The 13,115-nt window shown below is 48.7% G+C and overlaps 2 protein-coding genes across 2 annotated transcripts; one reads left to right on the top strand and one right to left on the bottom strand.

Moving 5' to 3' along the window:
• Nucleotides 1–165: 165 nt before the first annotated feature.
• LOC117040095 (protein Wnt-11b-like) lies at nucleotides 166–3,273 on the bottom strand. The gene is made up of 5 exons (XM_033137644.1): nucleotides 3,066–3,273; nucleotides 2,135–2,364; nucleotides 1,088–1,365; nucleotides 618–910; nucleotides 166–478 (listed from the first exon to the last, which is right to left on the bottom strand). The coding sequence occupies exons 1-5, from the start codon at nucleotides 3,134–3,136 to the stop codon at nucleotides 304–306; spliced, it is 1,047 nt and encodes a 348-aa protein (XP_032993535.1). The 5' UTR covers nucleotides 3,137–3,273; the 3' UTR covers nucleotides 166–303.
• A 3,992-nt stretch (nucleotides 3,274–7,265) lies between these two features.
• Nucleotides 7,266–8,837, top strand: LOC117040456 (transforming growth factor beta activator LRRC32-like). Its single transcript, XM_033138238.1, has one exon. It carries the CDS (start codon nucleotides 7,266–7,268, stop codon nucleotides 8,835–8,837), a length of 1,572 nt encoding a protein of 523 aa, XP_032994129.1.
• The last annotated feature ends 4,278 nt before the right edge of the window (nucleotides 8,838–13,115 follow it).

The following is a 13,115-nucleotide window of genomic DNA, read 5'->3' on the forward strand; positions in this document are numbered from 1 at the left end:
CTCAATGCCACCATGTTAAACAGTTGAAAGATGAAAATGAATTTTAAAAAAACCATTATGAAAAGAAATAAAATTAGATGCTATTGCTGAAAAAAAGTAAATGAAATACTGTAGTTTATAAAAAGTTGACTGTGATTTTAGATCTAAAAGAAATTTGAAAAAATAAAAATTAAATTACTATTTTTAAAATATATATAATTATATATAAAATTATATATATAAATATATATCTGTTTATCTCTCTGTATATGAACCCTCTCGTTGGAAAGGGGTATAGCTTAACTCGGAGGGCCCAGCCTCTGGTCACTTGCAGACATGTTTTTCAACCACCTGTTGACACTTCTTGCAGGTCACGTAGCAGCACCAATGGTACCTGCAGCGGCACTTCTCCTCCACCCTCTCTGCATAAGTATTGTAGCCGCGGCCGCAGCAGAGTAGGCGGCACCCGCCACTGCCCGCTGAAGTCTTGTTGCAAGGCCTGTTGGGGGGTGAGAGAACATAAGAATCTGAGAAGAGGATACCCAACTAGTCCAACCCCCTGCACTGGCAGTGGGATGACAGGGGTTCTGGGTTCGGGAATCAAGGCTTCTGTATATATCATGCAAGGGTTTACTCACCTATCCTGAGTCCCCAAGGAGCCCAGCTTGGGGTTCTTCAGACAATAAGTGGGGGAATGTACAAGGTAGGCCAGTTCATCTGCCTTCAGGGGCCGGAGGCTGCCTCCTCTAGGTGCCAGCTGCCTCCTGCTGCCCACAAGCCAAGGCATCACCTGTGTGGCCTCCAGGTACTTGGATTTGAGCTCTGAGCCAATGGTGGCTAAATCCCGCAAGCCTTTCCAGCAGGTCTTGACAGTGCAAGATCCAGACACCCCATGGCACTTGCACTTAGTCTCCAGGGAGTCTGACAGGACCTGGGAGGGGAGGAGGAGGAAAGATTAGAGAAGGGCTGTCAAGCACCCGAGCAGGGAGAATTAAACCTCTCGCACCCACAATTCTCTCACCTGGATTCTCCAGGACCAGATAATAAAGTCAGGGACCCGGGGGTCATCTAGCCCAACCCCCTGCAGTGCAGGAATGACCCTACTCACCTGCCGGCCCACTGCATTGTTATGGAGATTTAGGACCCTGGAGATCTGCGTCCCCGCCTTGCTGAACTTCATCGGGCCGTCAACAAAGGCAGAGCCCAGCTGGAGTCCGAAGGGGAGATTGTCCCCACAGCCACCCCACTGAAAGCTGGGGTGGGGTGCCTCAGAGGGAGTGGAGCCACAGGAGCAGAAAGGAACCTGCCCAGAAGCGCAGGCCCGGGCAATGGAGTGGCTGGCGGCAGAAGATGCCAGGGAATAAACGAAGGCAGACTCCCTGGTGCCTGCAAGAAAAAGAGTCCATGAAATTTGTTTTGTAAAGCGATGCACAGCACGGAGAAAGTGGAAAGAGGCAAGTATTATTTATTATCTTAATTAAATTGCTAGGAGGCAGCAATAGCTACCAACTCTGATGACTTTCAAAGAGGAGATGTAGTAGATTTTTTTTATTAAAAAAATAGGCATGGCATGGAGGAAGTGGGCAGAGGAATGTTTTCCTCCCTCTCTCAAACTTGTGGACCTCCAATGAAGCTGAAGTGGTGGACGATTCAGGACAGATAAAAGGAAGGACATATTAGTTAAAACTATGGAACTCACTCCTGCAGGAAGCAGTAATGACCACTAAACTGGGTGGTTCTAAAAGAGGATTGGTCAAATTCAGGGAGAAGTGGCAGCTAGCCACAATGGCTATGTTCTGACACCACAGAAATGCTTCTGAACCCTTGTTTCTGGAGGGGAAGAGTTTCGCTTGTGCTCAGATCCTTGTTGTAGGCTTCCTATAATGGGCATCAGGTCGGCCACTATGAGAACAGAATGTGGGACTAGGTGGCCCTTGACCTGATCCAGTAGGGCTCTTATGGAACCTTGAAGGGGGTTGAACTAGATGACCCCTAGGGTCCCTTCCAACCAATTCTATGGTTCTAACTGGGGAGGGGGGAACTGTCTAAGTGGCCCACGTTCCCACCTGGGCAAAGGAGGCTGGATCCAGCCAGAGGGGCTTTCCTCAGAGAAAGGGACACCCCTGAGGAAGAAGGAACAAAGGGTGATCCTTACCCCTCTGTAGGTCTGGGGCCAAGTGAGGTGCCCCCTCGACAGACGAGCAGTTCCACCGTGAGTTGGCAAAGGTCTGTTGGCAGACAGCCTTGGTCTGGCGTGCCGCTTCCACCAGGCTGGGCATCGCCTCCAGGTGCCTCCGGCATAACCGGGCGAAGGCGTCTGATGCTAGAAGGCGGCAGTCCTGGGGGTTATCCCAGGCAACTTGTGTCCCATTGGCCGCCAGGCTCCTGAAGCGGGGGTGGGAGAGAAGAAGAATGAGAGCTGTCATGACACCTGCAGAAGACACCTAGTTTCCACTGCCCACAAGTGGACACTCTGCCCATCTGTGGGTGGCGTCAGGGAACCTCCCCAGCCCTTGGGGGGGTAGGATGGTGAGGGAAGCTCCCTGCAGATGGCGCTGCCGCCTTTAGAGACTAGATGGGGGGGGGCATAAAGGAGGCATCAGAGAAGCTTTGTGTTGATCCTGCAAGGCCGGCTGGCATTGGAGGGGCTGTGCCATCTGCCAGGGATTCTTTTAACTCTGGTTGCTGCCTTGTGCTGGATCGGGCTAGTTCCTTCCATCTCTGCAATTCTGCGCTTCTATGGCCTCGGAATGCAGCGGACTCTCTCCTTCCTTGGAGGTTTTGAAGCAGAGGTTGGACGGCCATCTGCCAGGGCGATTTCAGCTGTGATTCTCGCCTTGCTGGAGGGCGGTGGGGGGGGGGGGTTGGACTGGACGACCCATTGGGTCCTGAGCTGTGTTTGCAAGGCGGGCTGGTGCGGAAGGAAATCCCTGGGAGCTGGCGTTGTCGTCGGGGCTTCCCTGAACCCTGCAGAGCGGGCTGGTGGGACATTCCTTCCTCCCACGCTGGGCTTGGGGACAGAGGAGACTCAGCCCTGCCAGGACCCCCCCTCACCCCAACCCACCTACCCACCCAACGGGACTCACAACCACTGGATGGCGGCGCAGAGGCCAAGGTTGGGAAGCAGCAGGGCAAGCCCCATCCAGGAGCAGCGCATGGCTGGCGGAAAGAGAGGCCAGGGAAGGGCGCAGAGGCCTCTTAAAAGGGCTGCTCCCCGACGCAATGGGCGGACACCAGGCCCAGGTGGCGACTGGGAGGGTCGCCCGTCTTGCCGTAGGCAACTTTTGCCGTCGGGCCACTTTGGGGCCACTACTGCAGTTCCTCCTTGGTCCACTAGAGGGGGTGCGTCTCCGCTTCCTCCCGCGAGCGTGTCGCTCCCGGGAAAAGTGTACGAAGGATTGGAACGCAGCCCAGGCAGGGTGTGGATTGAAGTGACCTGGGAGAGGAGTGAAACGGGGTGGGGGGGAACCCTCTTGGAAAATGAAGATCTGCATTTGTACTCCACCCATTCCCCCCCAAGGAGCCTAAGGTTGTTGGTGTCCGTCTAGGGGTGAAGTCAAACTGCTCTCCAGGGAGCAACCCTGGGCAGTGTGTATGGATTGTGACTACCGAGAAGGCCCTCTGCCTGGTTCCCTGTAACTTCTTGCAGTGAGGGAACCACCAGCAGACCCTCGGAGGAGGACCTCAATGTCCAGGCTGAGCGATGGGGGTGGAGACACTGCTTCAGGTATACTGGGCCGAGGCCATTTAAGGCTTTAAAGGTCAGCACCAACACTTTGAATTGTGCTTGGAAATGTACTGAGAGCCAATGAAGACCAGTGTTATATGGTCCCAGCAGCCACTCCCAGTCTGGCAGCTGCATTTTGGAATAGTTGTAGTTTCCGGGTCACCTTCAAAGGTAGCCCCACGTAGAGCACATTGCAGTAGTCCAAGAGGGAGATAACTAGCAGATGCACCACTCTGGTGAGACAGTCTGTGGGCAGGTAGGGTCAGCTGCCCTGGTCGGAGAATTGGCTAGCGCCTCCATGGACAGCTGTGAGTCCAAAATGACCCCCAGGTATCACACCTGGTCCTTCAGGGGCACAGTTACCCCATTCAGAACCAGGGAATCTGACCCCCACCTGTCCCCAGACACAGTACTTCTGTATTGTCAGGGTTCAATCTGTTGACTGCCACCACCACCACCCAACCGCCTCTAGACACTCACACAGGACATTTATCACCTTCCCTGGTTCTTCCATTGTGCCTTCAGCATGCAATGATTGGAAAGTTGTAAGACTACACTGGATATTTACACATTCCAGGGTTTTTTTTTGTTTTTTTGTTTTTTTAAAAAAAACAAATAGCTATTGAAATGCATCAAAATGGGCTCTGGTTCTGCTCCCCAGCCCGAAAACAGTCAGGATCTGGTCCATTAAGTTAAAGGAAGGATGAAGTATAGCAGAGCCGCATATAGCCTAAGGTGACATGGGTAACATCCCAACCCTACAATTCTGACTGGAGGTTTTTCAACAGAGGTTGATGGCTCATCAGTCAGGGATAGTTTAGTAGTGGTTCCTGCATTGCAGGGGGTTGTGCTAGGTGCCCTCAGAACTTCCTTCCAACCCTAAAATCCTATGATTTTCACAGATGGACATTCAGCCCTGAGGGAATCATCTGAGCTTCAACATGTAAAGAAAAGCTGGATTTTGGGATCGGTAGGAACTCCCATCCCTTTGTGTGCTTCTAGGTGCTCTACCAGTGATGCAAAATCCCCCCTGGAGGCCAGTGGATTTTCCAGCTGGGGGATTACCTGAGAAATCCCTTGGGCTTCCTTCCCTCAAATAGCTGATTTCCCTTTGGGGCTAAGAGGCTCTCCCAGTTCCTCTGAGGTTCCTCCTTGGCTTTGCTTTCCCTTCTGGACTCTTCCCCCCTTCCCCCATTAAGCCTCCCAGTGCCTAGTCTGTGGCTTTTGTGGTGCTGAGAAATGCACAACCCTTATCATCTCCCTGCAGACTCCCAGGTCTATTTATACACCAAACCTCCTTCCTTTGGGACAGTGGAAAGAGGCAATGCAGGGTGGCTTTTAGAGGCTGCAATGGGCTTCCTTCAGGGACACCTCCTGTTCTGGGTGCTGCTGCCTCTTTTTCTGAGAGCATGGCCTCGCCAAAAGGAGACCCCCAAACTTCTGCCCTGCTGGAAGGTAAGGCACCTAGAATCACAGAAATGTAGTGTTGGAAGGAGACAGTCATCCAGTCCAACCACTCATTGGAGTTTTTTTTTATTCAGAGGTTGGGTGGTCATCTGTCAAAAGATTATAATCCAGGGCTGGGGACATCTATGGCCCTCCATATGTCCTTGGACTCCAGCCATCATGGCCAATGGTCAAGACTGATGGGATTTGTAGTCATGGTTTCCCTAGGCTTGCTCTAACCTATTGGACACACAACCCTCTCAAGGGTGAGCTTTCACCTCTGTCAAAATTAAAACTCAAAAATATTGTACCAAATTAGATTTTGCCATCAATGATAATGTGTACTGAGTTTATTGCAACCTGTCTGACAATTAGCTGATATGGAAGAAAACGTTTTTTGAATTTTTTTTTATTAACTGTATAAATAATGGAACTCAATATTTTATTTTATTTTAAACCCACCATTATTATTTTTTACATTTACGAAGGGGTATGATGCCATCTGTGAATTAATTTCATTGAGCTTTCCCTAAGAAAGCTGGAAACAGATTTTGAGCAATTCCCAAATTTTATTCCAATCCTCAGGGAATAATTTTTGTGCTGATACCCAGCTCCCGTATCTTTTTATGGGGTTCCATAGATCTGTAAGTTAAATTAAGCAATATGGAATACAATTTAGAAACTAATCTTCCCCCACCCATTGTGTTTAATAAATTTATAAATTGTGTTAAGGGTCTCAGAGTTTGCGTTTTTATGTTGTTTTGTAATAAAACTATGCATTTGATTAAAAGAAGCCATTTTGACTCTCCCAAAGGGACCTCAAATATTTATCTGCAGTGGGAATTACATTGTCCTAGTAGCAGGGCCATTCCTTTGAAATGGTAAATACATTAGTTCCTGAATCTCTTATTTACAAATTTACACCTACTGACAGTTTGCTCAGTTTAAAAGAAACTTGCCAGACTGGATTTGCAGGAAGGGGGTAAGCCCCATAGATTCCAGGCAGTTTTGTTAATGGGATTTGCAAGTGAAAAGACAATTGGAAAGTTTTCCCCATCCTCCTACTGCAGAGAAATATTTGAGGTCCCTTTCTTTGGGAGTCCAAATGGCTTCAGGATTGCTCTCCTGTACTATTTCAGACATGTGGTTTATATACTTACGTATGTGTGTTTACCTTGTGCATTTATGGACATTTATTCTATATTCAAGACCTTAGAATTCTTATAACAATGGCAACTAGCCCTGATGGCTCTGCTCTGCTTCTACAGTCAGAGGCATCAATGCTTCTGAACACCAGTTGATGGAAACCAGAGGAAGGGAGAAGACTGAAATGTTGCTTTCTATGTGTTATTTATTATATTTGTTATTGTGTGGTTTTGCTATGTTATTATGAAAATGCTTTTCGCACTGTTTGATTTTGAAGCACTATCCTGTTAGCTTTGTTATAAGTCCCTTTGAGTTTGATTTTTTTGGGGGTGGAAAAGGGGCATAAAAATGAAATGAAATGAATGAGAGAGCTCTTGTACTTGGGTTCTGCTTACTGGTTTGCCTTTGTGGCATCTGATTGGCCCTTGTAACTACAGGATGGTGTACTAGTTGGACCATTGGCCTGATTCAGCAGACTCTTCTGACGCTCTTATGGAACTTCCAGGTCCAGAGGTATTTCACCACTGTGAGAACAGGATGCTGGACTAGATGGATCACTGGCCTGATCCAGCAGGGCTATTCTTATGTTCTCATGTTTGTCTGACTTCCTCCTTCTTCCTCCTTCTCTCTCCAGACCTGGATTTCTGTCTCTTGCAGAGGCAGAGGCTTGACCACATTTCCACAAGGACTCGGCTACGAAATCAAGCGGATTGACCTCTCCCACAACGCCATCTCAAACCTGACAGACCACGACACATCTGGTCTGGAACAGCTGCAGCAGCTGGATCTGTCATACAACCACCTGCACTCACTGTCCAGGGGAGCCCTGGGGCACCTTGCCCGCCTTAACTCCCTGATTCTGGCCGGGAACCAACTCCACCGAGACCATGTCTCCAATGGAAATGCCTTCCTGTCACTGGTGAGCCTGGCAGCCCTTGATGTCTCAGCCAACGGCTTAGACAACCAGATGGTGGCCTCATACCTCCACCGCCTCCCAGCTCTGGAGTGGCTAGACCTGTCGGGGAACCACTTGACCTGTCTGGCAAATGGCATCTTCCAGGGGGTGCCCCGGCTGAGGGAACTTCACTTGAGGCGCAACTCCCTTGTTGAGATCGAGGAAGGGGCCTTGTCCCAGCTCAGGGCCCTGGAGGTCCTCGACTTGTCCATGAATTCCCTCCACTGCATCGCAGGCTTCGGCCTAGCCCAGCTGCGGGTCCTGAACCTTAGCTACAATGCACTGGAGTCCTTCGACGGGGCAGGAGAAGAGGCCCCCTGCCGCCTCCATGCCTTGGACTTGAGCCACAACCGGCTGAATGCCCTCCCGCTGCTCCCCAGGAGGAACCGGCTTCGGTACCTCAATCTCTCCCACAACGCCATCACCACAGGGGCTAACGAGAGCCATAACGTCACACCTCAGAATGTCTCTCAGAGCTTTGCAAAACTGATGGACCTGAATCTCAGCAGCAACCGCCTGGGATCATTCCCAGTTGCGCTTCTTCGTGGCTTGGCTTCCCTCCGGACTCTAAGCCTGGCGAGGAATTGCCTCAGCGACGTTGCCATGGAGCTGCCCACGAATCACAGTTCACCAGGTCCCATTGCCGACAGGGCATGGCAAAAACAAACCTCACTGTCCGTACGGATGCTGGACCTCCAAGGGAACTCCATCAGCCACTTGCCGCCACGTTTTTTCCACCTGCTTCCTGACCTGGAGCTGATGGACCTTGGCCTCAACCGCATCCATCTCTGTCGAGCACGGAACTCCTCCAAGGGAGAGTGCCTCCACGCCAAAACAGAGGACTGCACTACCTTCCACTGCCTTCCACAGCTCAGGCACCTCAGCTTACGTGGGAACAACCTCGGGCTGGTGCACGGATGCCTGTTCCACCGAACACCCTTGGCCTCCCTAGATCTATCAGAGAACCAGGGCCTGGTCCTGCCCAGTTATGCTTTGGAGGGTCTGGAAGCATCTTTGCAGGAGCTCTTTTTGAGAGGGAACCGAATGAAGACCGCCAGCCTGGATTTCCCTTGCCTGGTGTCCCTGAGGATGCTGGACATGTCAGGGAATGACCTGAGTGCCATCCCTCCCAGCTTGCTTTGCTCCCCACTGGAGAAGCTGGACATCCAAGGAAACCAGCTGGAGAGCATAGAAGAAGCTGCAGCAAAGCAGTTAAGAAGGAGCCTCCGGGCTTTGTCTGTGGCTGGAAACCCCTTCAGCTGCTGCGAGCTAAAGTGGCTGCAAACCCTGAGCAGTTCCGTGCTGGACTTGGGTGAGACGCTGTGTTATTACCGCAATGGGGATGAAAGCTTCACAACTCAAATCAGTGATGCACAGGCTGGGCAGCTTTGCCCTCGTAATGCGCACAAGGTCTATCTGGCTGTAACTGCATTTTTGGTGTGCACTGTGGGCCTCCTCTGCGCCAGTGTGGGCTGGTTCCTGAAAAGGGCTAAGACCTGCATGTCACTCTGTCTGGGCTCCCTAAGAAACAAAGTGGAGCCTGCTCCATCTCCAAGCAAGGAAGCCAACTCTACAATTTTATAATCTTTAAATATCCACCCTGCTCTTGTAAACGGCCTGTAGGATTTCTGCCTCTGCTTCTCCCTCTGGAGTGAGCAGTTGCTGTTTATTACACAACCAACTTTACATCTTTGCAAGCAGCAAAACAATTAAAAATACCTCATGCTTCTGAAAACATTTACAGAATATCAAATATACTCATATAGGCCATAATTTCAAAGTAGCCAAGGATGGTACATCTCAGCCATAAAATACCTGGGTGAGAGGAAATGAGCTGTGAGGTAGAGAAGGTTTCTGCTAAGAGGAGATAAAAGAAAAGGAGGGGAAAGGCAAATCTGAATTGAGGCAGGTAAGTGTAAAGTGATGCACATTGGGACAATCTCCTCCCTCTCCTTATTTGCAACTCCTGCATTACAGGGGATTTGACTAAATGACTCTTGTGGGTTCCTTACAACTCTACAATTCCTATAATTTAAGCATTATCCATCAGCAATAGCCTTCTGCAAACATCCCTGAGTTTCCAATTCTGTTGTGGCATGGTGAGAATGAACACAAACACACACACATGGCGGTGGGGATCTCAAATCTTTCCTCTACTCCCGCAACTCCAGGGAAAAGCTGCTGGCTGCCACTATTTATAGCACTGTTTATGTAGCTTCTAGATAGGAGCTAGAGAGGAAGTTTGTGGTGCAGGTTCTCAGAGGGTGTTTCCTGCACTGCAAAGAGAAGCAGAATCCTGGGTGCTCCAATGAAGAAGGGGGAAAGGGAACAATGCTCAGGGAAGTCCAATGGAGCCCTGTTTAGAAAGGACTTCAGGGCGAGGGGAGGGGGTGGTCCTTCCTGGACTTGACATCCTATCTTTGCCCACCACTGGACCCAAGGAAGAAGAAGAAGAAGAAGAAGGGGGGAAGGGGAGGAGGCCAGGTGGCCACCCAGTCAGGCTTGGCCCAAGTCATGCCACCACCCTGTTTTATTCTGTTTCGAGGCAAGTAAAGAAATGTACACTTACTCCCTGGGAGGAGCTAACCATAGGAAGATCCAAGGCAGGTAAAATAAAGCCCTTTTTAGCAAATCTATGGAAATCCCTCCCACAGGAGGTAGTGAGAGCCACCAATTTGGACGGCTTTAAAACAGGATTGGACACATTCATGGAGGAGATGACAGTTATTGATGGCTACTAGCCATGATGGCTGTGTTCTGCCTCCACAGTTGAAGGTATTCATGCTTCTGAATACCAGTTTCTGTAAACTGTGGGTGGGGTGTGTGTGCTCTTGTGCTCAGGGCCTGCTTGCGGATTTCCCATTTCAGCATCCAGCTGGCCACTGTGAGGACAGGGTGCTGGACTCGGATGGGCCATTGGCATGATCAAGCAAGGCTCTCCTCATGCTCTTTAGGCCTCTGGCATCCCCCAGCCCACCCAGATTGAGCAGACCATTGTTTCCTCTCTGAAGCCACGTTGGTAGCCCTTGGGCAACAAAACTGTGGGTGGCCCAATGGGATGGTCTGGGCCAGTCCTGACCCCTGGAACATACAGTGGGCTCCCATCTAAATGATCCAAGCCCCCTGAGGTCGCTGAGGGCCAGTCACTGCCTCTCAGCATAATCTTATCTCACAGGATTGTTGCTATTGTGGGGATTTACTGTATTTATCACATGTATATCCCACCTTTTCTTTCAAGGAGCTCAAGCTGGCTTACATGCTGTGAGGAAGGTTAGGTTGAGATGCACTGACTGACCCCCAGTGAGTTTCATGGCTGAGCAAGGACTTGAAACCCGGGAACCCAAGGCCCTACTTCTCATTTAATCCACACAGCAACCCTGTCAAGTACATTAGGCGAGTCAGTGACTGATCCCAAAGGTCACCTGGTGAGCTTTATGGCTGAGTGGGGATTCGAACCCTGGTCTCTTCAAGGTCATAGTCCAACACTCTTTAACCGTTACACCACCCTGGCTCTCAGTGAGGAGGGAGAGAACAAAGGATTCTTGGGAGGAAAAAGCTGGGATACAAATGCATTCAACAGCTGTGCCATCCTAGAACGCAGGTAGCCACTGATGGAAGATCTGTCTGCTTGGCAGGCATCCAAAGATGTTCTTCTAGAGCTGAAGGTTGTGGTGGTGGTGGGGAAAGCTGCACCCATTCTGAGTTGAATTACTTTTTATTATCTTTTAGGTGTTTTTAGTTTTCTATATTTTAACTAAGCCATTTTCTCTATGCCACCATGAGTCCCAGTCTGGGAAAAAGGCAAGATATAAATAAATCTAATAATAATCGTAATTGGCAGCTTAAGCAACAACAGCAGATATGTTCCATGTCTAAGACAATATTTTCCTGCTTCCTTATTATGCTTCTAAATACATATTCTACACTTGACCCCCTTTAGAAAGGCTTTATTTTGAAATGTTTATTTTGTTAGTTTTGCGGTGTTAAATGTGCATTCTATACTTGACCTTCCTGTGTTATGTCCTATGTGGAAACCTTTAACCTAAAATTATATTTTCCTCTTAGTTTTGAATATATATTTTATCTTTTTCTGTGATGCTTTATTTTGGATTTTTTTCCGGATGTTTGAATGTAGTTTGCAAACCACTATGAGATTATTTTGCTTAAACTCATAAAGCAGTATAGAAAATAAAAATAATAAAGGGATGGTTTTTGTTGCAATTTCTGCATTGCAGACTAAGTGTTCCTTGGGGCTCCCTTCCAAATCCACAGTTCTATGATTCTAATGAATCCAATGGCTCTACAAACCTGATGAGCTGACTGAAGTTTTACCTTGAAAAATGATTCTTCCACCAGGCAGTTAAGGATAAAATTATTTGTAGCAGTTGTCATGAAGGGTCTGGTGCTTCCTGAAACTCATTTCATGAAGAGGAATGGAAATAATGGTTACAGGTAGGTAGCCGTGTTGGCCTGCTGTAGTTGAAACAAAGTAAAATAAATCCTTCCAGTAGCACCTTAGAGACCAACTAAGTTTGTTCTTGGTATGAGCTTTCGTGTGCATGCACACTTCTTTAGATACACTGAAACAGAAGTCACCAGACCCTTATACATAGTGAGAGGGTGGGGAGGGGTATTACTCAGAAGGGTGGTGGGAATGGGTGATTGGCTGATAGGTGTGGTAAACTGTTAACGACTGCAATTGGTCTACAGGAAAAAGCAAGGGGTGCGATGGCTAAATATAGCTATATCATGTATAATGAGATAAGAATCCAATGTCTCTAAATAATGGTGTGAGGATGGACTGATGAGACTTCCGCCACAGACAACCAATTTGCAAATTGTAACATAGATTAAGAGTCTTACGCCAAGGTGGTGCATGAAAGGGACACAGGTTTATGTCATGCTTGGAAAGCAGGATATCTACACCGCAGCTCCGGAGGGTGGGCTGCAAACTAATTGATTCAAAACTGCATTTAAAGATAGTTCAGATGGCCATCTGTCAGGGCTTCTTCAGCTGTGGTTCCTGCATTGCAGGGTGTTGGACTATATAAATCTTGGGGACAGGCCCTTTCAACTCTATTTCTCTGCGGGATCAGTGAAGGCAAGTCAGCATGGATCCCACTGGTCTGCCGTCTGTTTCAAGGTTTTAGGATGATAGAAGCGTTAACTCCATACAAGTGATGGGCAGATTCTCTAGCTGGGATTTCTGCATCTCAGTGGGGTTGAATAAATGGATTTTGGGGGTTACATCCAACCCTACAATTCTGATCTTTGACTCACTGGAGGTTTGTCAACAGATGATGTGTGGCCACCTGTCAAAGAATATTGAACTGTGGTTCTTGCCTTGCTGGGAGTTCAAACATCTAAAGCAGGGGTCAGCAAACTTTTTCAGCCATGGGCCGGTCCACTGTGCCTCAGACCTTGTGGGGGGGGTGGACTAAAACCCAGAGATGCATTTTAAATAAAAGCACACATTCTACTCAACTAAAAACACCAGTCAGGCCCCACGAATAACCCAGAGATGCATTTAAAATAAAAAGACACATTCTATTCATGTAAAAACACACTGATTCCCGGACCATCCGCGGGCCACATTTAGAAGGCGATTGGGCGCATCTGGCCCCTGGGACTTAGTTTGGGGACACCTGATCTAAAGGGCTGTCACATGGAAGATAAACCAATGGCTTCAAGTGACAACAAAGGAGAACTTTCTGATGGTAAGAGCTGCTTGACAGTGGAACAGACTCCATTGAAATGAAGTGGACTCTCCTTCATTGGATGGTCACCTGTTGCTTCCACTGGTACAATCTAATGGTTCCTGCATTGTAGTAGGCTGGATGAGATACCTTCCAACTCTACGTT

This window comes from Lacerta agilis, chromosome Z, assembly GCF_009819535.1.
Source record: "Lacerta agilis isolate rLacAgi1 chromosome Z, rLacAgi1.pri, whole genome shotgun sequence".
Classification (NCBI taxonomy): domain Eukaryota; kingdom Metazoa; phylum Chordata; class Lepidosauria; order Squamata; family Lacertidae; genus Lacerta; species Lacerta agilis.